Source organism: Equus quagga, chromosome 16 (genome assembly GCF_021613505.1).
Source record: "Equus quagga isolate Etosha38 chromosome 16, UCLA_HA_Equagga_1.0, whole genome shotgun sequence".
Classification (NCBI taxonomy): Eukaryota; Metazoa; Chordata; class Mammalia; order Perissodactyla; family Equidae; genus Equus; species Equus quagga.
This window is the reverse complement of record NC_060282.1, coordinates 81,416,264-81,438,840: the sequence shown is the minus strand read 5'-3', so window position 1 is coordinate 81,438,840 and position 22,577 is coordinate 81,416,264. Positions and strand designations below refer to the sequence as shown.

At 35.7% G+C, this 22,577-nt stretch overlaps 1 protein-coding gene across 1 annotated transcript in view; it reads right to left on the bottom strand.

Moving 5' to 3' along the window:
• Positions 1 to 22,577, bottom strand: part of CNBD1 (cyclic nucleotide binding domain containing 1) — a 309,471-nt gene that overhangs the window by 245,168 nt on the left and 41,726 nt on the right. The window contains exon 4 of the mRNA XM_046641858.1: positions 7,464 to 7,625. Coding sequence (XP_046497814.1) covers positions 7,464 to 7,625 — 162 coding nt within the window. The remainder of the gene's footprint in view (positions 1 to 7,463; positions 7,626 to 22,577) is intronic.

The window sequence follows — 22,577 nt, the reverse complement described above, 5'->3', positions numbered from 1 at the left end:
CTGAAGCCTCATTTCCACCACTATTTCACCTCACTCATGCGTTTTCACAGCACTGGCCTCCTTGCTATTTTTCTTTTTTTTTTCAATTTGCAAATCACATCACCATCTTGGACTCTTGCACTTGTGTTTCCTCTGTCTGGAATCAAGACATTTGATTGACTAGCTCTCTCATTTCATTAAATTACCTCATCAATGTCACCTTTCAGAGAGAACATCTCTGATCATTTCCATCATGCTCTATCGCCCTATTCTGCATTAGTTTTTCTTCCTAGCGCTTATCAATAACTAACACAATACATATGTGTGATTATTATCTCTCCCTCTTACGTTAGAATATAAGCTCCCCGTGAGACCAAAGGTATTATGTGTGTTCACCACTCCAATCCCAATACCAAGAATATTGCCAGAAACATATAGGAGTTCAAAAGTATATGTTCTTTTTTTTATTGAAGTATAGTTGACACACAATATTGTATTCACTTCAAGTGTACAACATAGCGATTCTATATTTATTTACATTACAAAATGATCACCCTGATAAGACTAGTTGCCATCTGTCACCGTACAAAGTTATTACAATATTGTTGACTATATTCCATTCCTTATGTTGCACATTACATCCCCAGGACTTATTTTATGACTGGAAGTGTGTATCTCTTAATCCCCTTCACCCATTTTGCCCTTCCCCCAACACCCTCCTCCTCTCTGGTAACTACCAATTCGTTCTCTGTATCTGTGAGCCTGTTTCTGTTTTGTTTTGTTTGTTCATTTGTTTTGTTTTGTGTTTTTGATTTCACATATAAGTGCAATCAAACGGTATTTGTCTTTCTTTCTCGGGCTTATTTCATTTAGCATAATACCCTCTATATCCATCCATGTTGTCACAAATGCGAGGATTTCATTCTTTTTTATAGCTAAGTCATATTCCATTGCATATATTACCAAATCTTCTTTATCCAATTCATCTATCGATGGACACTTAGGTTGCTTCCATATCCTGGCTATTGTAAATAATGCTGCAATGAACATAGGGTTGTATGTATCTTTTTGAATTAGTGTTTTCATTTTCTTCAGAAATACTCAGAAGTAGTATTGCTGGATTGTTAGAGTAGTTCAAGTTTTAATTTTTTTAAGGAACGTCCATTGTGGTTGCACCAATTCACATTCCCACCAACAGTCCGTAAAGGTCACCTTTTCTCCACATCCTCCCTAACACTTGTTATTTGTTGTCTTTTTGATAACAGACATTCTGAAAAGGGTGAGGTGATATCTCATTGTGGTTTTGATTTGCATTTCCCTGATGATTAGTGATGTTGAGAACCTTTTCATGTACCTGTTGGCCGTCTGTATGTTTTCTTTGAAAAAATGTCTATTCAGGTCCTCTGCCCATTTTTTAATTGGATTATATTGTTTTTTTGATATTGAGTTGTGTGAGTTCTTTATATATTTTGGATTAATTCATTATCGGATATATCATTTGCAAATATATTCTCCCATTCAGTAGGTAGCATTTTTATCTTGCTGATGGTTTCCTTCACTGTGCAAAAGCTTTTTAGTTTGATATAGGTGCATTTGTTCTGTTTTTTTGTTTTGTTTTGTTTTGTGCTTTCGTTGCCTTTACCTGAGGAGACGTATCCAAAAAATATTGCTAAAACCAATGTCAAAGAGTTTTCTATCTATGTTTTCTTCTGGAAGTTTTACGGTTTCAGATCTTAAGTTTTTAATCCATGTTGAGTTTTTGTATATGCTGTAAGTGGTCGAGTTTAATTCTTTTGCATGTAGCCGTCCAGTTTTCCCAATACCATTTATCAAAGAGACTGTCTTTTCCACACTGTATATTCTTTCCTACTTTCTCATACAGTAATTGACCATATAGGCACAGATTTACTTCTGGGCTCGTATTCTGTTCCATTGATCTATGTGTCTGTTTTCATGCCAATACCATACTGTTTGGCCTACTATAGCTTTGTAGTATAGTTTGAAATCAGGGAGCATGAGACTTCCAGCTTTGTTCTTTTTTCTCAGGATTGCTTTGGCTATTTGAGGTCTTTTGTGGTTCCGTACAAATTTAAGAATTATTTGTTCTAGTTCTGTGAAAAATGACATTGATATTTTAATAGGGGTTGCACTGAATCTGTAGATTGTTTTAAGTAGTATGGACTTTTTAACAGTATCAGTTCTTCCAATCAATGAGGACAGTGTATCTTTCAATTTATTTGTATTGTCTTCATTTTCTTTCATGTCTTATAGTTTTCAGTATATAGGTCTTTCATCTCCTTAAATTTATTTCCAGGTATTTTATTCTTTTTGATGTAATTGTAATTGGGATTGTTGTCTTAATTTTTATTTCTGATAGTTCATTGTTAGTGTATAGAAACACAACTGACTTCTCTATATTTATTTTTGTATCTTGCAACATTACTGAATTCATTTACTAATAGTTTTTTGGTGAATTCTTTAGGGTTTTCTACATACAAAATCATGTTGTCTGCAAATAGTGACAGTTTTACTTCTTTCTGTCCAATTTGAATGTCTTTATTTCTTTTTCTTGTCTGATTGCTATAGCTAGGATTTCCAACACTATGTTGAATAAGAGTGGTGAGAGTGGGCATCCTTGTCTTGTTTCTATTCTTGGAGGAAAAGATTTCAGCTTTTTACCATTGAGTATGATGTTGACTGTGGATTTGTCATATACAGCTTTTATTGTGTTGAGGTATGCACCCTCTATATCCAATTCATTAAGAATTTTTATCATAAATGGATGTTGAATTTTGTCAAATGCTTTTTCTACATCTATCGAAATGATCATATGATTTTTATCCTTTGCTTGGTTAATGTGGTGTATCACATTGATTGATTTGAGGACATGGAACTATCCTTGCATCCCTTGAATAAATCCCACTTCACCATGGTGTATGATCCTTTTGATGTGTTGTTAAATTTAGTTTGCTAATATTTTGTTGAGGATTTTTGCACCTATGTTCTTCAGGGATATTGACCTGTAATTTTCTTTCTTTGTGATGTCTTTGTCTGGTTTTGGTATCAGGGTAATGCTAGCCTCATAGAATGAGTTTGGGAGCAATCCTTCCTCTTCAATTTTTTGGAATTGTTTGAGAAGGATAGGTATTAACTCCTCTTTAAATGTTTGGTAGAATTCGTCTGTGAAGCTGTCTGATCCAGGACTTTTGTTTGTTGGTAGATTTTTGATTGCTGATTCAATTTCATTTCTAATAATAAATCTGTTCAGATTTTCTATTTCTTCCTGATTCAGTCTTTGAAGATTGTATGAGTCTAGGAATTTATGAATTTCTTCTAGGTTGTCCAATTTGTTGGTGTGTAATTGTTTGTAATAATCTCCTCTGAGCCTTTGTGTTTCTGTGGTGTTAGTTGTAACTTCTCTTTCATTTCTGATTTTAATTCATTTGAGCCCTCTCTTTTTTTTCTTGATGAATCTGGCTAATGGTTTATCAATTTTGTTTATATTTTCAAAGAACCAGCTCTTAGTTTCATTGATCTTTTCTATTGTTTTTTTAGTCTCTTTTTCACTTGTTTCCACTCTGATCTTTATTATTTTCTTCCTTTCTACTAACTTCTCTAGTTTCTTTGGGTGTAAAGTTTGATTGTTTATTTGAGATTTTTCTTGTTCCCTGAGATAGGCCAGTATCACCATAAAGTTCCCTCTTGGAACTGCTTTTCCTGCATTCCACAGATTTTGCACTGTTGCGTTTCTGTTTTCATCTGTCTTAAGGTATTTTTTGATTTCCTCTTTGATTTCTTCATTGACCCATTAGTTTCTTAGTAGCATATTATTTAGCCTCCATGTGCCTGTGTTTTTTCAAAAGTATATGTTGAATTCATTAACTAAAGGGTGAAAATCAGTTAAAATTATTTATAAATTAAAATTCCAAGTCATGTGTTAGTTCATGACTAATACACGCTAACAAGCTTTTAATCTTGTTTATTCATGATCCATTTCCCTCTCTTTCTGAAATACTTCGGTTTTTTTTAAATGTCATCCCTCACCAATTGAATGTAAAGTCAGTGAAACTGTCAATCAAAGTGTACTCCATCCTCAGCATTTATCTAAGGGGTGGGTGCAAAAACAAACTACAGCAATCTGACTCCCTATGCCTGAAACGAAAGTCTGAGCCTAATAACCCCCACTCAAAATAGCAGTAGCTGATTGACTCCAATGTTGTACTCTGAAGAGACATTCAGGGGTGCTCTCATTCACGTCATCTTCAGCATCTGGTAGTTCTTCCATTTGGGGAGCTATTCAACATTCTTCTGTAAATTTCCCCCGTCTCCTCCACCCATCTTGTCTTTTTGTTTGCTTTAATTAACCAGAGTCAGCATCTGTTGCTTACAACCCAAAATCCTACCTAATATACATGATAAGGTCATATTCAATCTGATATGCTTAAAATGCAATACCAACGGGAAGTCTTCCCAACTCTCTTTATTCTATCTCTCATCTCTCCTTCCCACTGTCTGTTCTCCTCACACACTTCCCAATTACACAATGTCCTCTAGTTACTCAAACCCCTCCTCTCTGGTGACATCTCCCAGATGTGTGCCCTTTCCAATGATTTTAATGTTTCAAAATAATTTATGTTTACTCCCATCTAGCACTGTTTACTCAGAGCTGCTGAATTGAAGTAGAAGTTAAGAAGTAATCAATAGGATTAAGCCAAATCACACCAACTTGTCAATAATCAATAGCTTCTTGTCAGGCATATTTGCATTTCTTTAAAAAGAGGTCACTGTTACTCAAAATTAATTTCTGTGTGTTTGAATTTCAAGTAGGATGAAAAAGCGAAGAATTTTAGAGAGAATAAGGTTGTTACTTTTAACAATTCATTAAATCACATCACTGAAGCAGCTGATCTGATCTGATCTTCGTTCAGTTAGAGATAAACAGAGGGCTACAGATGTGACAATTTACCCGTCACTAAACAGATTTTAGTTGAATTACTTTTGTGCAAGTACATAAAGCATACAGCCCCATTACAAATGTAATTAACAGAGTCACGAAGAGGTTTATAATGTTACCAAATATGGCTAGCACACCTTAAAAGTTTTTAGAGGTGGGGGCAAAATAAATGATTTGTTTCTAACCAACAGAATATGGCAAAGGTGATGGGATATACATGCCCTTGATTAGGTTACATATGTCTTCATCTTAGCAGAATGAGAGAGAGAGAGAGAGAGGCTCCCTAGCTGACTTTGAAGATTTAAGCTTCCATGTTGTAAAGATATCTGAGAGAGCACCATGCAGCAAGGATCTGTGGAGCCTCTAAGAGCTGAGAGGGGCCCCCAACGGAAAGCCAGAAAGAGAGTAGGGACCTCAGTCCTACAGCCACAGGAACTGAATTCTGCCAACAGCACACATGAGCTTGGAAGACAACCTCACGCTCCAGAAAGGAACGTAGCATGATTGAAGCTTTGTGGGACACGGAGCAGAGGACCCAGCTAAACCTTGCCCAGAGAGATAATGTACGTATGTTGTTTTAAGACATCACATTTATGATCCATTGCACAGCAACAGAAAATGAATACACTAGTGTACCAAGGAGACAAGAAGATACAAAGCATGTTCTGTAGAACAAAATAGACTGTAAATTTAGCATATTGCTAAATTACTCTTTTACTTACTAGCTTATCATATCTACCTCAAAGCATTGATGTAAGGATTAAATCAGAAGTTTTATATGTAGAAACTAAGGCTTTGTGTGAATATTAAACATCCCGTAAAAGTAAATTCCCTTCCCGTTTTCTCTGCTATTGTAATTCAGTGGTTGTCACAGCCCCACCCCTTGACAGCAGTCAAGACCCACCATGTGAAGAGTCATACTAGGCCAATTCTGACCCACTGAGTGTGGGAGCTGCAGTCCTTCAGGATCTCTTCCACCCACCCACCCTTCCTCTCACATGTGAGTGAGGTTCTAGAAACTGCCTTTGTCCCAACATCTGGTGTCCAGGGCATTTGGAGCCTGGTTGTTAAAAGGAATCCATGGAGATCCATGTAAGGATGCAGCAGTGACTTCTTTGTCTATTCTCCCCTGTGTTGGATAGCCTTCTAGCATGGCTCCTGCTTTTTGCTTCATCCATTGCTAACATGGGACTGGGCTTTTATCCATTTGTAGTTTCCATCTGACTTCAACCTATATCTACCTCCCAGTATTTTGACATCTTGCCCAAGAACCATAGCCACTTGCTCTCCTCCTCCATCTCAGATCAGAACCTTTGTTATCTGGATACCGCCACCTTGTTATTTTCTGAAAGATAGGGATTACTACCACCATTAAAAATCCTGCAGCCCAGCACAATCTGAAATCAGCAGTGAGTGATTCATGGGTTTCTAGACTTGAAATTTTTAATCCAATGTAATTTTAATCAACAATATGGTTTAATGGAATGAAAGTAGCTATAGAATACTATAGCTCCAATAACTTTCAATGCTCTTGTGTTTTCTACCAGTTAAAGTATATTTTTAACACATTCACTGAACACATGCTAGTTAAATTTCCTATTTTTACAGCTTACCAGTTTAATTATACCCCTACATGGCAGGTGGTTATGATTTCCTTCTCTACAAGACTTTCATAGCTGTTTCCCTATAAAATGACTAGTATTTTCTGTATTTATTTTTTCATTATTATAAGTAAAAGCATCAGAAATCTAACCATTCTCAAATTTTCTGGAAGCTTTGACTATATTTCCTCAAATTTGCAATTACAATTTTGAAGAAAAGTGTTTATAGGATAGAATTCCTAGTGTTTTCCTCCAAATATAAATGCCAGATTTTTAATTTCTCATTCCACACTACTGGTCTGTCTTTCAGGTGTAATTCTAATCTTGACACTTTTACTCTTGGTTTTGTCTCTGTTGTCAATCTCAGTTGCAGTATCACATTTCCCCATGGTCCCCTTTCAACTACAATTTTATTCATAAGTCCAATACCATCTCGGGTAACCAGCCTCCACCCAGATTTAATCCTCTCTTTTTCCTTCTCCTTCAGGCAATCATGCCCTAATCAAAACACAAAGCACTCCAGGAGATTAAAAAGAATATGAAGTAAGTTTATTTAAAGGCTCTGTGATGACGAAGACAGTTTAAATTCTGTGAAGAACTAACAAGTAACCATAAGCTAATGAAATCTTAAACATAATTTTGATTTAACATAATCAGTAATAACATTTATTTTGCTTATTTGTTAAAATTAAAATGATGTGCCACAATTGGATATATTACCAATATATCTATGATATGCCATGAAAATTGAGTGGACAGAGATTGCATTCATCTAGAAACAAAGTCTTCAGTATTTCCTGCTGTCTTGAATCAACCTTTAGTGCTAAATTACAGCTAACGTACACTTAGCTTCAAACAACTAACTCGAAAAGGAAAGCTATTCAAAGGACTATTTCAACTACAAGAAGTAATATACTAAAAATACTTACAATTTCTTTAAGATAGCCAGGAATTCTACGAAATTCTCTTCCGATTTTTTTGGTCCATATAAAGTATGGCCACCATGTGCTTTTTTAATGTAGACAGCTACATTGTGAGAGTCTTCAGCAGGCTGTTGGGCTTGACTTTCTTCTGTGCCTTCAGTAGGTTTTCTGAACAAGGAAACATAATATTTTATGGTGTTGCATATTGTACAAAAATTACTGACATGAAATTTTATTTCATTGTCAAGAGTAGAAATGTACTATTCTGAGATAATTTGGCCTTTTAATAATTTATTCTTTTTCAATGCCTTAGTTTTTCTTTCAATCATCAGTAGCACAGTTAAATACGTCATTGTTAAATCTAAAATTTAGCATACATAAAATATTTTCTACATACAGACTTTGATTATAGGCATTGTCCTACGTGCTTAAGACATCTTTCATAATAAATTAGGTGTATGTAATTTAAGGAAATATTTTAAGTCAAAGGTTAACACCCTTGTCTTTACACCCATACACCTGTTTTTCAGTGTTTTTTCAGCACCAATGACAAAAGTGCTTTTTTTAAACTTATGTTTCCAACTAGTAAATTCTGAGCATCTTGAAGCAACCACCATACTTTATTCTTGTGCTACAGTATGTTATACACCTAAATCTCCAAGAGATGTATGAATGAATGACCATTTCCCACTCATTTTCTGCCTCCAAACATTCCTATTAATAGATCACTGAAAACCCAAGGGCAAGTAATCTAACAAATGTTGTCCATCTTTAAGGAAAAAATGGTAGAGGAGACGATAAAAATTCAAATGATCATAATCAGTTAACTTTAATTATATACATATGTACATGGGAAGATAAAAAATAAAGTTAAATATGAGATAAGCATTATGTGGAATAGTCATAACAATAGCAAATCATCACATTAACATCTAACATATATTTGCTTAAATGTGCTGACTACTCTGCTAAACACTATACACACATATCTCACTAACATTAACCATGTGAAATAAACAATATTATCCCTCATTTATAACATAAGGAAATTGCAGCTGAATGAATTTATATAATTTGTCCAACCACTCATAACTAGTAAAGCTGGAAGTTTTTTAATCTATCTAAAATTCACAATATTAAAATTTAATAGTACAACTTATGTATCTGATGTATTCAGAAAGAAGATACCCTAGTATAACCTACAATGATAAAATTAAAAACCAAAATCTATTTCCCCTTCCTTCGCTTTCACAGAACCTCAGCCATTCTGTCCACAGAGACCTAGAGCCATACTTAAAACTCTCTCCCCAGTTACTTCTGTAAATAAATGACAACAGGAAGTACCTTAAAACTCAGCAATGATGAGAATTCAGTTATGAAACAATTGGATGCTTTCCTCCACCCAGCCCTGATTCTCAAATGCAAATGGAGTAAAGTTCTTATCTTCTAGAGACAAGAGGGTCAGTGGACTGGACGGCAAGGTAGAGACTTTGTGGCAGAAATGTGTAGAGTAAGTCCGCATGGACCCAGTATTCTTCAGGCCCCAATTTGTCATATTTGCTGAAGGGAGGAGGTTCCTGGAATTCCTGCTGTTGTGTTGGAAATCTTAAGCCAACCAAAGAATTCAGAATGTTTTAAGCCATTGAGGCCAACGAGGAGATGCCAGACCACCAAAAGCAAGAGAAATAGATGGTCATACACATTAATTGATTAAATGTTTGATCAAGTTATGTCCTATGCCCTCAGGAAATAGTAGAAAATAATCTTCATTATATTGACATAGTAAAACTAGCAATGATGCAATATGTATCGTCTAAATGTTTCAGTCATACAAAATTCAAAATGACATTACAAGAGGTTAATAAATGCCTACAAGAAAGGTAAACGGAGCATCAGGAGGCCATGGATGTGACCTAAATCTTTTCTGGGAGCTGTGCTAGTGATTTCAGACTCCTCCACATTTCTCTGTTTTACAATTACCTGTACTTCAAATGTTCAGTACGGTTTGATATTAGGTAAAATCTGATTCTTTTAAGTCTAACCTGATAATTGAATCCTTTATATTATTCTCAGGCCTCTAAAGATTTTTTTTCATACAATCCTACTTGTTCTAGGATAAGACTTTTCCAGGATATGTGATATTTCTTTTTATATTACTTGTACATATGTAATAACATTTCTGTATCTAATGTGTTTAGGATTTTTTTTTCTATAATTTGATTTGACTGGTCATTGTGGCAGTATAGGAAAATTATTTTTCCCTTTTTCCTCAATAATTAGATACTTTACTGAGCTATCCTTTTTCAGTTGATTATCTTAAGGATTTTTCAGGTGGTAGATTAAAAAGGGACAGATAAAACTAATTAGAAACAAATGTATTGCTTTAAAAAGCAATGAGCTAAGGATCCATCTCAAGAAGTGAGAAGAAATGAGCAAGTTACACCCAAAATAAGTAGAAGTATATAATTAAAGGAAAAAATATCTCTTGAAATAGAATAATAATGCCAAAATTTAGTTATTTGAAAATCTAATAAAACTTGGAAAAGCTATATCTAATAAACTTGGCAAAACATCCATCAAGAAGAAAAAGAGATAAGGCAGAAATAAATAATATCGGGAATGAAAGAGGAGACTTCACACAGATCCTACAGATAGAAAAAGACAGAAAGATTATATTAAGAAAAATTTCATGCCAATAAGCTTGAAAATTTAGGTGGGATGAACAAATAACTGTAAAAGTAAAAATTACCAAAATGACACAGGAAGAAATAGAAAATTTGAATTGTTCTAAGTATTTTTAAAAATTTAACTAATATGTAAGAATGTCTCCACAAAGAAACTCCTGGCCAAAATGGGCTTAATGATGAATTCTAAAAAACTTTTAACAAATAAATAAAATCAAATAGTTCCAGAAAATACAAAAGTAATATATACGTTCCAGCTAGTTTTTTGAGGCCAACATAGCCTTGATATCAACACCTGGCAAAGATATTACAAGAAAGGAAAATTAAAGGAAAAGCCAATATCGCTGAATATAGATGCAAAAATCCTGAGCAAAATATCAACAAACTGAATACAGTGATAATTTTAAAAGATAGCAAAGCCTAGCCTAGTTGAGATTATACCAGGAATACTGTTCCACAAATATTATTCAACTCTCAGGACTGGGAAAATCCCCTTTATACCCTTCTTGTGTTCTTATGGCTACACTAATAATAAAATTGACTCAAGACTAAATTAAAGAGATTTAATTTAATTATGCACGCATAGGAGAATCATCAAAATGACGCTCACAGAGTGAACAGACAAGGCAATATATACATCTTCTACACAAAGGAAAAATAAATTTGTGAGGGATGACAGGACAAAGACTCTTAGATTGGAGGTATGCGATCAGTGAGGAATTGAAGCAGAGTTCAGGTTTGAGATAGTAAATTAGAAGGGTTTGTTTATGCAGCTTCTCAGCCCCGAATCCCCCAACTCTGGGGATAAGGATGCAAGGAAAGCACCTTCCATGGGAGGTTTATTTCCTGAGTCAAGGAGAACAGAGAGAGGAGAGTCAGGATATCCTTTCTGCTTCTCAAGTAACTTTAATTCAAAATAATCAGTACGACATTGTGGGATATTTTGGGGTGGCCTGCCGTGAGCCCCAACACAACACATTAACAGAATACACAAGAAAAAAAATCATGAATATCTAAGCAACATTTCATAGGATACAATATTCATTGTAATACAAAATCTTAGCAAACTAAAAATAGAAGTGAACTTTCTTAATATGACAAGTATTTGCAAAAAATACAACAAATACTATACTTAAAGTGAAAAATTAACAACTTTTCCTCTGGAATCAGAAACAAATCATGTATACTGTTCTAACCCATTCAGCATTGTAGTGGAAGCCCTAGGCGTTAAAATTTAACAAACTAAAAAGTATGAAAATTGGAAAGGACAAGTAAAGCTGTCGTTTTTTTCAGATGACAGGACTTTACACGTGGAAAATCCGAATGAATCTACCAATACTAGAATCGATAGAAGAATTCAGCCAAGTTGCTGGATAAAAGTCCAACATACGAAATGTCAACTGTATTTCTGCCTTTATATTCCTTACTATCTAACATAGGAAGGCACTAATAAAATGATCGGTCTCATAAATGTGTTATTGAAAGCTATTAAAAGTGATATGAAGAATTTATACATGTTGTGAAAACAATTATAGTGTGTTTATAAGAGTATAAACATAGGAGACCCACTTGCCAGGAAAAGACAGACAGTGTCTCTCAGAGAAAGATTTAAGCTGAGACACATAAATGAAAAAGAGTTAGACTAAGAATATTCCAGTAAGAAGGTACAAAGAATTTTCCTGAAGGAGATACTTCTAAAGATGCTAAATTTTTGCTCAGAAATATTTTTACCCTGTCAAATAGGCACAGCCACTGTACGACAGGTGAATATCCTTTATTAACCTTTTCATATTTTAGGGGCATCAACACGTCCAAGTATTTGTGAATTAATTTTTACTCAAGGTAAATGACACAGATGCATGAAATTATTTACAGAATTGTATAGTTACCATGGCGAGCTGGTAATTCAGTAATTCTATTTCTTTCTTTGCTATTGACTTTTTAAGGTTTTTGGCGTTGTTTTATACCTGAGCATGAATCAAGACAGTGGGACCAAACTAGTGTAGCAGTCACTGCATTCCTTTCCGCCACACACTTGCAATTTTAAAAAGCCAAAAAAAATTTGAATTTTAGTAAACCTCAGCCCTTTGATCCATGAGTACACCTCTTTGTGATATTCTGCATGACAAAATAAGATGTACAGATAAAGCATTTTTGCAGTATTCCAAAGAAATTTTTGTCTCAAGTAAAAATGCTTCTGCTATTATCTGAGTTGCAAGCTGAACTATCCACTTCACTCACTGCATTCTACATTTACTTGAAAGAACAGCCAACAAACTATAATAATTGACTTGGATGTTTGGATATGTTTTCTCAAAAAATGAGTAAAGTGAGATTGCCACTTCAGAAAAGATACAGCACCTGTTGTCAGCAATAAAATTCAAGCTTTCAAGTGAAAATCAGAATTTTGGAAAACTTTATCTACCTCATAAGTTTTCTGGCTTCCCAATACTTAAAGACTTTCTGATAGATCAGTGGTGATATTAACAACTGTGATTTTTTTTTAATATATTATATAAAGAAACGTGTCAACATTTGCAAGATCTGCATAACTTAGTGGACCAATGTTTTCCAAATGGCCAATGTATGATATTACAAAATTATGCACTGGGAAAAGAGCCATTCATAGTGAAAAATAGAGCTTTTATAGACATCAGTGTTTTTCAATTTTGGCCATATTCTAGATTTTTAAAAATGAGTCAGTAAACTTAGGTGAGAGGGGTTAGCACCACGTCAGGCAAAATAAAATCAAACAAAATTTAGCATACATTATCTCATTCTGTCCTCCAGTATCTCTGTCAAGTACACATTATTGTCCCCATTTCTAGATGAAGAGACTAACAGTCAAAGTTTGTGGTGATTTTCTTAAGGCAGCACAAAGGCCAAGTTGCAGAGCTGAAATTTAAATCCAGATCTGATTAGTCCAGAGGCCGTTACCGAACACTGTTCTCTGTATATTCTTGTATTATGGCTCCTACAAACTTTTTTTCTTTATCATTTTCCAAAATCTTTCTTTAACACTCCCTCGACTTTTTTTGTAAATCCATATAAATTTTACTAGGTAGTAGATAGAGCCAGAGTATTATAGGGACTCCTTCCTAAGATGTTGGCTGTAGGATTATTCAATCATTTTTTTTAGAAACTAAAGTGAGCCTGACTCATAAAAATACAAACTAAATTCAGTCATTTTAAGTGCACTAACTCCATCTCTTAAGTTTAGCTTAATTGTCACAAGTACCAAACCAGGGAAATAACTATGGATAAGTCCCCAGCCCCACCCTGCCTGGATGTAAACTGGTGAATTGCAGGCTTCGTTTTGTGCTTCACGGGAATGCTGACTTTGTGCCACACATTGCCAACACATCCAAATTTAAAATTTAGGAGTCAAAGGCAAGTTCCATTATAAACTCTTGACAGCCAACATTGGAATCCTGTCATCTCTTATAATAAGAAAGAATATATTAAAGTTAGACAGAGGTAAACAATATTTCCCTGGTTTCTACTAAATTAATGTCCTTGCCAAACTCAAAGTCTTCTCTTTTCTTTCCAAAAAGCAATATATAATCCACAGTTAAAAACAAACAGTTGGACTTACATGCATTCTACAGAATATAGCAGCAACATATTTTTCATAATACAACAAGCTATACAAATACACAAGTTAAATTGATTAGAGAAGATTATTACACAGATTCACCTCCTAAGGATTAACTGAAATTAAAGAAGCTCAAATCACAAAAGTTGGGAAATTTAAAGATAATCTTTAATATAACAATATATTGTTATATATTTATAAAATAATCATCAAATATCATGTTTTGCCTTCACTTATAATCTAAATTCCCTACAGTCACAATTCAGTTCAACAAACATTTACTGAACTCATAGCCCAAGCAAAGAACCATTCGTTGTGTTCACTATCTCAGCTCCCAGGTATGAATCATTTCCATTTTTCTACTTTAATCATCCCAGTTTTTCCACCCACAGAACATTGCTGAATTGGTAACACATCTGGATGATCAAAAATCTACATTATCTAATTTTAACTGATCCTTGATTTTGCTCTTAAAATCATTCTTAAATTAGCTATTTGTCGAGCTCTGACACTCACTTCCACGGCTTTCCTCTAGTTCCCTTCCCATCCCCATCTCTATGTTCTATAGACAACACTGCCTCAGTACTAACTACCTGACCTCTGTATAGGAATTAATGATTATTACTGACTGCTGAGAAATAATGATAAAACACCGTTTCCAACCATTCAGCCTTACTGTCACTTAAGCTGGACTTAATTTTTAGTTTATTGAAGAGAAGAATTAAATGCAGAAGAGAAAATGTGTCCTGTGAAATTTCAGAACTTACTGTCTTGATTTCATAGTGATCTCTCCAAGCAGATCTCAGTCCCATAGGGCTAATCTAAGTAGTGAATGGAGCACCTAATTTGGGGGAATGGAAGGGCCAATTTGGAGACACAGGGAGGCAATAGTAGACAATCTGGAAGAAGCTCCAAACTTTCAACTATATCCTCATGAACCATGGAACTGACTCCCTTTGAATCAAAGATGTCCTTTTCCCCTTAGCTGCATATGGTCTTTGACAAATAGGATTTATAAAACAAGACATCAGTATTTACATTACTTCTTCAGCTGAACTCATAATTTCACCATGTCCACTATCTATCTTTTAACTAATGGTATCACGTTTTTCCACTTTGGGGATATTGGTGAGGAATTCCCTGCAATACAAATGATGCCAGCTGGGATCTCCTGGCCCCTTAAAATCTAGATAAGTTCCCTTGAAAATCTTTGCCCATGAAAGAGCAAAGCTCTCCCTCAAATTTCAGCAATTCCCTGGGAGATTACATTCTGATGTCACCTCTGCCACTGTCCTCCTTCATTAAATGTTCTCTTTATTCCATGTCTTGTTTATCCAAAAATAAAGTCAATTTTTCCTATATTTCCTCGACAAAAGTAAACTAAACTAAACCAAATACTCAGAGCATTTGTAAGGATAATAGAGTTCTTCAAATACTGGGGTTATCTTAAAGAAATGTTTGTATCCCATATGACATAGGGTACTTAAAATCCATTAGTAGATCTCTCTTTTCTTGAATGTCCCCACCCCATGCCCAGGACCAGTGGTTTCTCCTCACTCAGTGCACATCTTCCTTCAATTATTTCTTGGCTCTTGCTTCTTTTCTTCCCCTTTGTTCTCTGCCTTTCCTCACTCCTGGATTGCTCCACAATCCCAAATACAGAGCAATTCAACCGTCCTCAACACCTCCTCCCAGACACCTCCAACGAAAACCATCAGGAAGGAAGCATGACAAAAAGGCCTTCCTTTTAGCATAATCTACCATTCCTCAGTAGCAGTTGTAAACATAAATGACATTTTTATGTTTAGATTTAGACTCAAACTTTCTTGTAACAGTTCACTTTACTGCAGGGAAATCCTAGGCACAGCCAATTTCTACCAATTTCCCCCACTTTGCTATCCAGGGTTTCATTCTTATGCCATAGTAAAGTCTTTAATATGAGCCACAAAGGACAGAAACAGAGCATGACTGAAGCAATTAGTTAGATTTCAATAAACTTCCCTCCTCCTCCATTCATGGAATTCTCCAGAAGATCAAAATATTGCTCTCATGAGATGGCATGACAGTCCTTCACTTCGTCCCTGCCTTTCTGCTAAAAAAAAAATAGAAACAGGCCCAGGGTGGAGTCACTTGCCCCCAGGACAGCAAACCAAGACTTCATTGCAGTTTCAGCCCTCCCCCCACCCCCACCGACCCCAAGAATGTGACCTTAAATCAATCAGTCCAGAAATTCCTGATCAACACTAGTGACCTAACCTGCCTGATAGGACATTGCTGCTCTTCCCCCAAAGAAAAGCTTTTATTTTCTTTTGCTAATAACTTTCTTGTCCTGCCCAGTTTCTGCCAATAAATGCCTTCCATCTTGTACAACTCCTGGGATCCTCTTTCTAGTTACTAGACGGGATGTTGCCCTGATTCACGAATCGTTGAGTAAGGCAATTAGATCTCTAAATTTACTTGCATGAATTTTTGCTTATTAACATCCCTTTCTTCCTTTCTTTCTCTTTCCTTCTTCCTTTCCTCTCTTTCTCTCTTTTACTCTCCCTCTTTCCTTCCTTTCTTTTTTGTCTCCTCCTGCACCTACAGCCTCCGTTCCCATCCTGATACCCATGGGAGTATGGGAGATATACCTAAGGTTTTGAAAAACATTGTATTCAAGTTTCTGGTGACAACTATTAAGCTGGGTAATTAGAGCATCAGCTAAGATAGCTTCACCAGCTTTTGGATAATCAACAACGGGAAGGAGATCCCCTGCAGTTCTCTTTGCCTCAAGTGCTCTTTCCCTTCTCCTAACCAACTCTTAGTTATCCTTGAACTTACACGTCTCTTCCCCAGGGGCCCTTGCCATGATGTTCCAGGACACCATCTGCCGATAATCTAAGTACTCTCAGTGCAACCTGCCCCTACCCTGCAGTCACCTCTGACACCCATTACACTTCATTTATCACCTCTTACTCAGCACCTGTCAGTGCCACCAACCTGTACTTTCTGAGTTCAGAGACTCTGTCTGTCTTGAACTTAGCAAGCACATAGTCGATGCTCGGTATATATTATTTAAATGAAGAAATAAAGGATAAGACATTATCATGAGGTTTCTTTCCAGAGAGTGTACGTTTTCACTTTTCTTTTTAGAATAAAATAATAAAACATAATTATTCTAGTTCTGATTTTTTTTTAATACAGGAGCGTCTCATTCAATACACCTCAGAACTTCAGGGAAAATATGAGTTTTATAATCATTGCAAGGATAGTTTCATTTTCTAATATTAAATACATATTTTTAAAATAGCCTATGGTTAATTATCCTGAGGCCAGATCTAAGCTCGAATGAAACAAGCACTACTTGGCTGTAGCTATAGCACATAGGTAATTTTGACAATGCTAGAAAATGAAATTGAGTCCAAAATCTCAAAAGAAAACCACAAGCTAAAAAAAGTAATTTTGCAGAGAGATTTTTTCTTTAAGTTAGTCTATCAGACTCCATTGGCTCTGGGTGTTCAATTGCTTCATCTCCAAATATTCATCTTTATTTTCCCACTTATATTTTTAGACAGAATTTATAATCCATTTAGACAGTATGTGTACTATACCAAATGATTGTTTTAAAATGGGCTTGGGAAAAAATATATATTACAGGGGCATTCCACACCATTGTATCCCAGATCAAATCTACATGCTATTGCCTCGTTTAGATCTAGAAGTGAAATTCTGAGCTCCAATTCAAGTGGCTGGGATGTCTTAGTCTCTTTAGAATCTAGAGTCCAAACTGAAGCATCAGTTCTTTGTACAAAACATACTTTGACAGTTTTTAGGGTGATTGGTCATTTGGCCAACTGAGCATGCAGACGTCTGGGCCCGTGAGAAACAGCCTCAGAGGACCCTCTTGGTCAGGCTGCCTTTGGCACAGGGAAGAATACTCTTACTGGAGTCCTGGGGCTGGTGGAAGGGGAGCACAGCCATGTGCACACTGCTAAAATCCTTTTGCAATTCCCAATTCAAATGATTCAGTTGTAAGTTATATGACACCAACTAAGAGAAAATAATTTTACAAAATATTACCATTCCCTGGTTTATAAACCTGTTATAATCCCTTATAAGTTACAAACCTGGAAATTCCTTCTAAACATAGCAAGCTACTCCTCCTCCTTTTTTCCTTATCTTATCCTATGCCTAATTAGAACTGAACTTTTTAAGATAATAGATACTGATTGGATTTCATTAAAATGTGCTGAGTAAAACTATACCAAAGAAATTCCAAAATGCCATATTGCATTATTAAGTGCAACATGTGACTTCCTGCTAAATTCAATGAAATAAGTTAGATTAGTAGCATGTTTTAATTTTCTGAAAGAAAAAAACATCAAATAGTCTCTAGGCTTGTAGTCCAGGGACCAGCAGCAGCTGGTAGCTTGTTAGAAACACAGAGTCTCAGGCCCCACCCTAGCCCTTCTGAATCAGAATCTGCATTTTACTAAGCTCCCTCACCCCCCGAGGGGATTTGTGCACATGTTGAAATTTGAGAAACACTGATCTAGAGTTTATTGAAAGTCACTTTGAAAGCAAAGCCAACTTTCTGTCATTGTCTGCCAAGTAATGCTACCAACATAAATGCTTAATAATTACCTTTTAATAATAAATGCCTATGAAGGAGAGTTTATTCTACAGTGTGTCTTTTTGGATCACAATACAAATGAATCCTATACGCGTTGGTATTATTTGTTTGTACAAAATTGAGCAGCAGGTACAGCGATTTCCATATCCTTCATGTCCACACACACGCACAGCCTCCCCTTTATCAACATCCTCCACCAGACTAGGACTTTTGTTACCCCGGATGAACCTACACTGACACATTGAAATCATCCAAAGTGCCTAGTTAATTTAGGGTTCACTCTTTTGGTGTTGTACATTCTGTGTGTTTAGACAAATGTATAACAATATATATCCACAAATACAGTATCATAGAGTATTTTCACTAAAAATCCTGTGTTCCTCCTATTTATCTCACTTTTCCCCAAATCCTGGAAATCACTGATCTTTTACTGTCTCCATAGTTTTGTCTTTTCCAGAATGTCCCAGTTGGGCTTCTTTCACTTAGTAAGACACATTTAAGTCTCCTCCGTGTGTTTTCACGGCTTGAGAGCTCATTTCCTTTTAGCGCTGAACAATATTCCATCGTCTGGATGTGCCACAGTTTATTTATCCGTTCACCTTTTGAAGGACATCTTGGTTGCTTCCAAGTTTTCGCAATTATGAACAAAGTTGCTTTAACTATCCATGTGAAGGGTTTTTGTGGACGTATGTTTTCAACCACTTTGAGTAAATGCCAAAGGAGCACAATTGCTGGATGGTTTAGTTTTGTGAGAAATCACCAAACTATCTTCAAAAGTGACTTTACCATTCTGCATTCCCAAAGCAATGAATCGAAGGTCCGGCTGCTCCACATCCTCATGTTTGGTGCTGTCAGTGTCCTGGATTTTGGCCATTCTAATAGGTGTATTGTGGTATCTCGTTGTTTTGGTTTGCATTTCCCTGATGACGTATGATGTGGAACATCATTTCATATGAACTTATTTATTTTTCACTCTCATTACTCTATGAAATTTCCTTTTTACGAGGCCCTAATAGATTTCCAATTGCTTCTCTCCTAAAGAAAAAGTTATAACAGATTCCACCTTAGCTGTGCCAGGGCCACCAGCTATCCTGAGATGTGATCATTTAGAACAACGTGTTTTATGACACAGAACCTCTGCAGCTTCTCATTGTTAAAGCACATTTTACTCAGGCTCTTCTTTATATGGATATACTTTTAATACTTTAATACCTAAATATATTAGTGGGATTGAAAATTTACTTTAACCCTAGGAAGTACAAAGAAGAGAACTTGCTTATTCTTATAAAGAATCTAAGACTTTCTCCAGAGCTCACAGATTCTCTTCCCTCAATACTATTTTATGGTGTTTCAGTCTCATTAATTTGAAATAGTTAAATTAGAACAACTTTGTTTCTGTCAGCTAAATAAAGGCTCAGTCTTGCCAATTTTCTGTACATTCCATATCCTTTCAGGACTTGGTTTGGGCACATGTTGGGGGAAGATGGGGATGCTTACACAGCCATGGTTGGAAGGAGGAGTTCCTCTTTCCTACCAGCTGTCAGCTTATCATCATCACGTTCCTGTTGCAAAGTGGCTGCAAGTCTGCTCTGGCCCTTGGATTGGCTACTGAGGAAGTCCGAATCGACTAGACTGGATTTTTTGGCCATGTCATCTACTCTTGTTGACTACCTTCCCCTTGAGTCATCCAGATTTCTGCCTCAGTAGCCCTTCTCTTCTTCAGGGTCCCACAGCCCTTCAGCCCTGTCAGCATCTCATTCTTTCCTCACCAGTGTTCATGGGAAAGTCTGGATCCGCTACTAGATACAGGCCGAGAAGAACCAACAGCTCAAGGTTATCTCTATGCGTCTCCGTCCACTAGTGCTGTGCTGTCATTCTCACTTCAGGTTGAATAGTGTGCTAAGCCCAATTTAGGTCTTATTCTATTGCCATAATTCTCAAGAATCACCTAGAAATATTTTTTATATACTCAGGACTTGGTCCCAACTCAGGGATTTCAATTTACATAGTCTGGGTTGGATAGAGACCTGGCATCAGTATTTTTTTAAAACTCTCCAGATGATTCCAACATGCAGTACGAGTTGATTATCACTGCCCTAGAGCATGCAGCTTCCTCAGTAGCTGTCTGGATGTTTCTACAACCTTCATCCCCTCACTGTGAGATTCCTACCAGGGATGGGAGTGAATAAAGATCAACAATCCTCAAGTTTGCCTTAATTCTCCTGTTTCTATATCACTTGTCTTTCCCACATGCCTCCATTTTATATCCTCCTTCTCAATGTAGTATTTGCCCTGGCCTTCTCTCTGAGCCCATGATGACAGATGGGGTGCAGGGACGGAAACGGTCATACTCTTAGGGAAGATATATCACAAACAATGCAAAATATTATCTTCATTACATATGTCTCTCTAAAGTATCTGTAATATCAACTAGGAGTTTTATAAAAGTCAAGTAAGATAATAACAAGAATGCAGGCTTCCTTGTAAATACTTGAATTCCTACCTCCAAAAAAGTCATGTTTGGAATAAATATATCTTCAGCATAGGTTTCCATAATTCTATGGATGCTTATTATTTGTTTCCTCGGTTACTATCATTTCCTTAAACTTCTTTTTCCTCCAGAGATCAACCGATGTAAAGATGCACTGATTAAAAGTCTATGACTTTTCTTGTTGCTTAAAAGGGCGTGGATATTAAATTTGTTGAAGCAAAGAATGTTGTGATTTTTTGAAATTATTGATAATAGTATATGTATTAATTTGTTGTGCTGGTGGTGATGGTTTAACATGTTTGAAAAAAGGCAGAATTTCTTGACGGATGGTACAAATCTACATAAAACATCATTGCCATGTATTGTCCACAATAAGAGCTAGTACAATTAAAAAGCTCTTTCAAGGCATAACTCTGAAGTAGGATATTGACATTAACCTCATTTTCTGAGCAAAAACTGAGTGCAGCTAATGTTCAGAGACCATTGCATAGTCATATTCCTGCTATTGAGCAAAACAAAAACTCAAATCCAAGTCTTCTGGGTCAAAATTCAAAGCTTTTTTTAAAACAATGCGTTTATTTGATTTCCTACATCTGTGAACATACCAAAAATTTGCCTTCTGTCTAACTGATCCACAAATAAAATAAATTTTAGATAATGATCACAGTTGCAAGCAGGCTCAGATCTCGTTTTTGTCCCGCGCTCACATTTTTTGCTCATGGAGAACAGTTTCCCTACGGCTCAGCCAGGTCTTCCATTTATTTTCATTAACGTGCCTCTGCTCCAAGTGTATGTGATGGTTGTTTGGAGCATGTCTTCCACTCTCCCTGCACACTACTGTCTTCCTTCAATAGTTAGCAAATGCCCTGACATCAGGCATGCTCACCAGCCACCCACAGCCAGGCAGGTGCCATACTTCAAAGTCTTGCTGCTGTATCTGTCACTTGACATTTGTGTTTCAATGAATTATAGAGTGTTGAGTATGACAACGATAATAAGTAAAGGCTGTCAATGAATAATTTTAATAGTAGGCATTTAGTGTCTGCTAAGATTCATGTTTCCTCATCAATTTTATTGTGCTTAAAGCTCTTCTGAATGACCTGAGCTATATTCTCACCATATGGGCATGCACGGGTTCATCACATTGCATGAAGTATCACTGTAAGCTAAACTTAGAAAGCAAGTTTATAATTTATATCAATTATGCATATTATATGTATAATGCATATATAATTAATAAATTTTATGAAATTTTATTTTAATTCCGTTTAAGGTGTTTTTATCGCTACTTTACAGCAGTGTTTGCTGGCTGAAAAAATACAAATGTATTGTGTTTTTTAATAGCCACTTTACTGCACATATTACAGGTAAAAGCATGATTTTACTTTTACTGTGACACACGGATACTGAATTATATCAAATGTTTTTCCTTGTCTGTAGATATTATCATATGGTTTCTCTCTAAGCCAGTAATATTATAAAATATAATAATAGCTTTTCTAATGTTGAACTTTCTTTATACTCATGAGAGAAAGCTATCTTAACTATGACGTACAAATCTGCTAATACAGTATTGCATTATTTCATTTGCTAATATTTTGTTTCGTATGTTTGCCTATATAGTCATAATTAAAATTGGTATTTCTTGTTTATGTTATTCCTGTTAAATTTTGATATCAGGGTTATATGATACATGGCAAATTTTCAACCTACTTTTCATTTTCTCTATTCAGTGGAA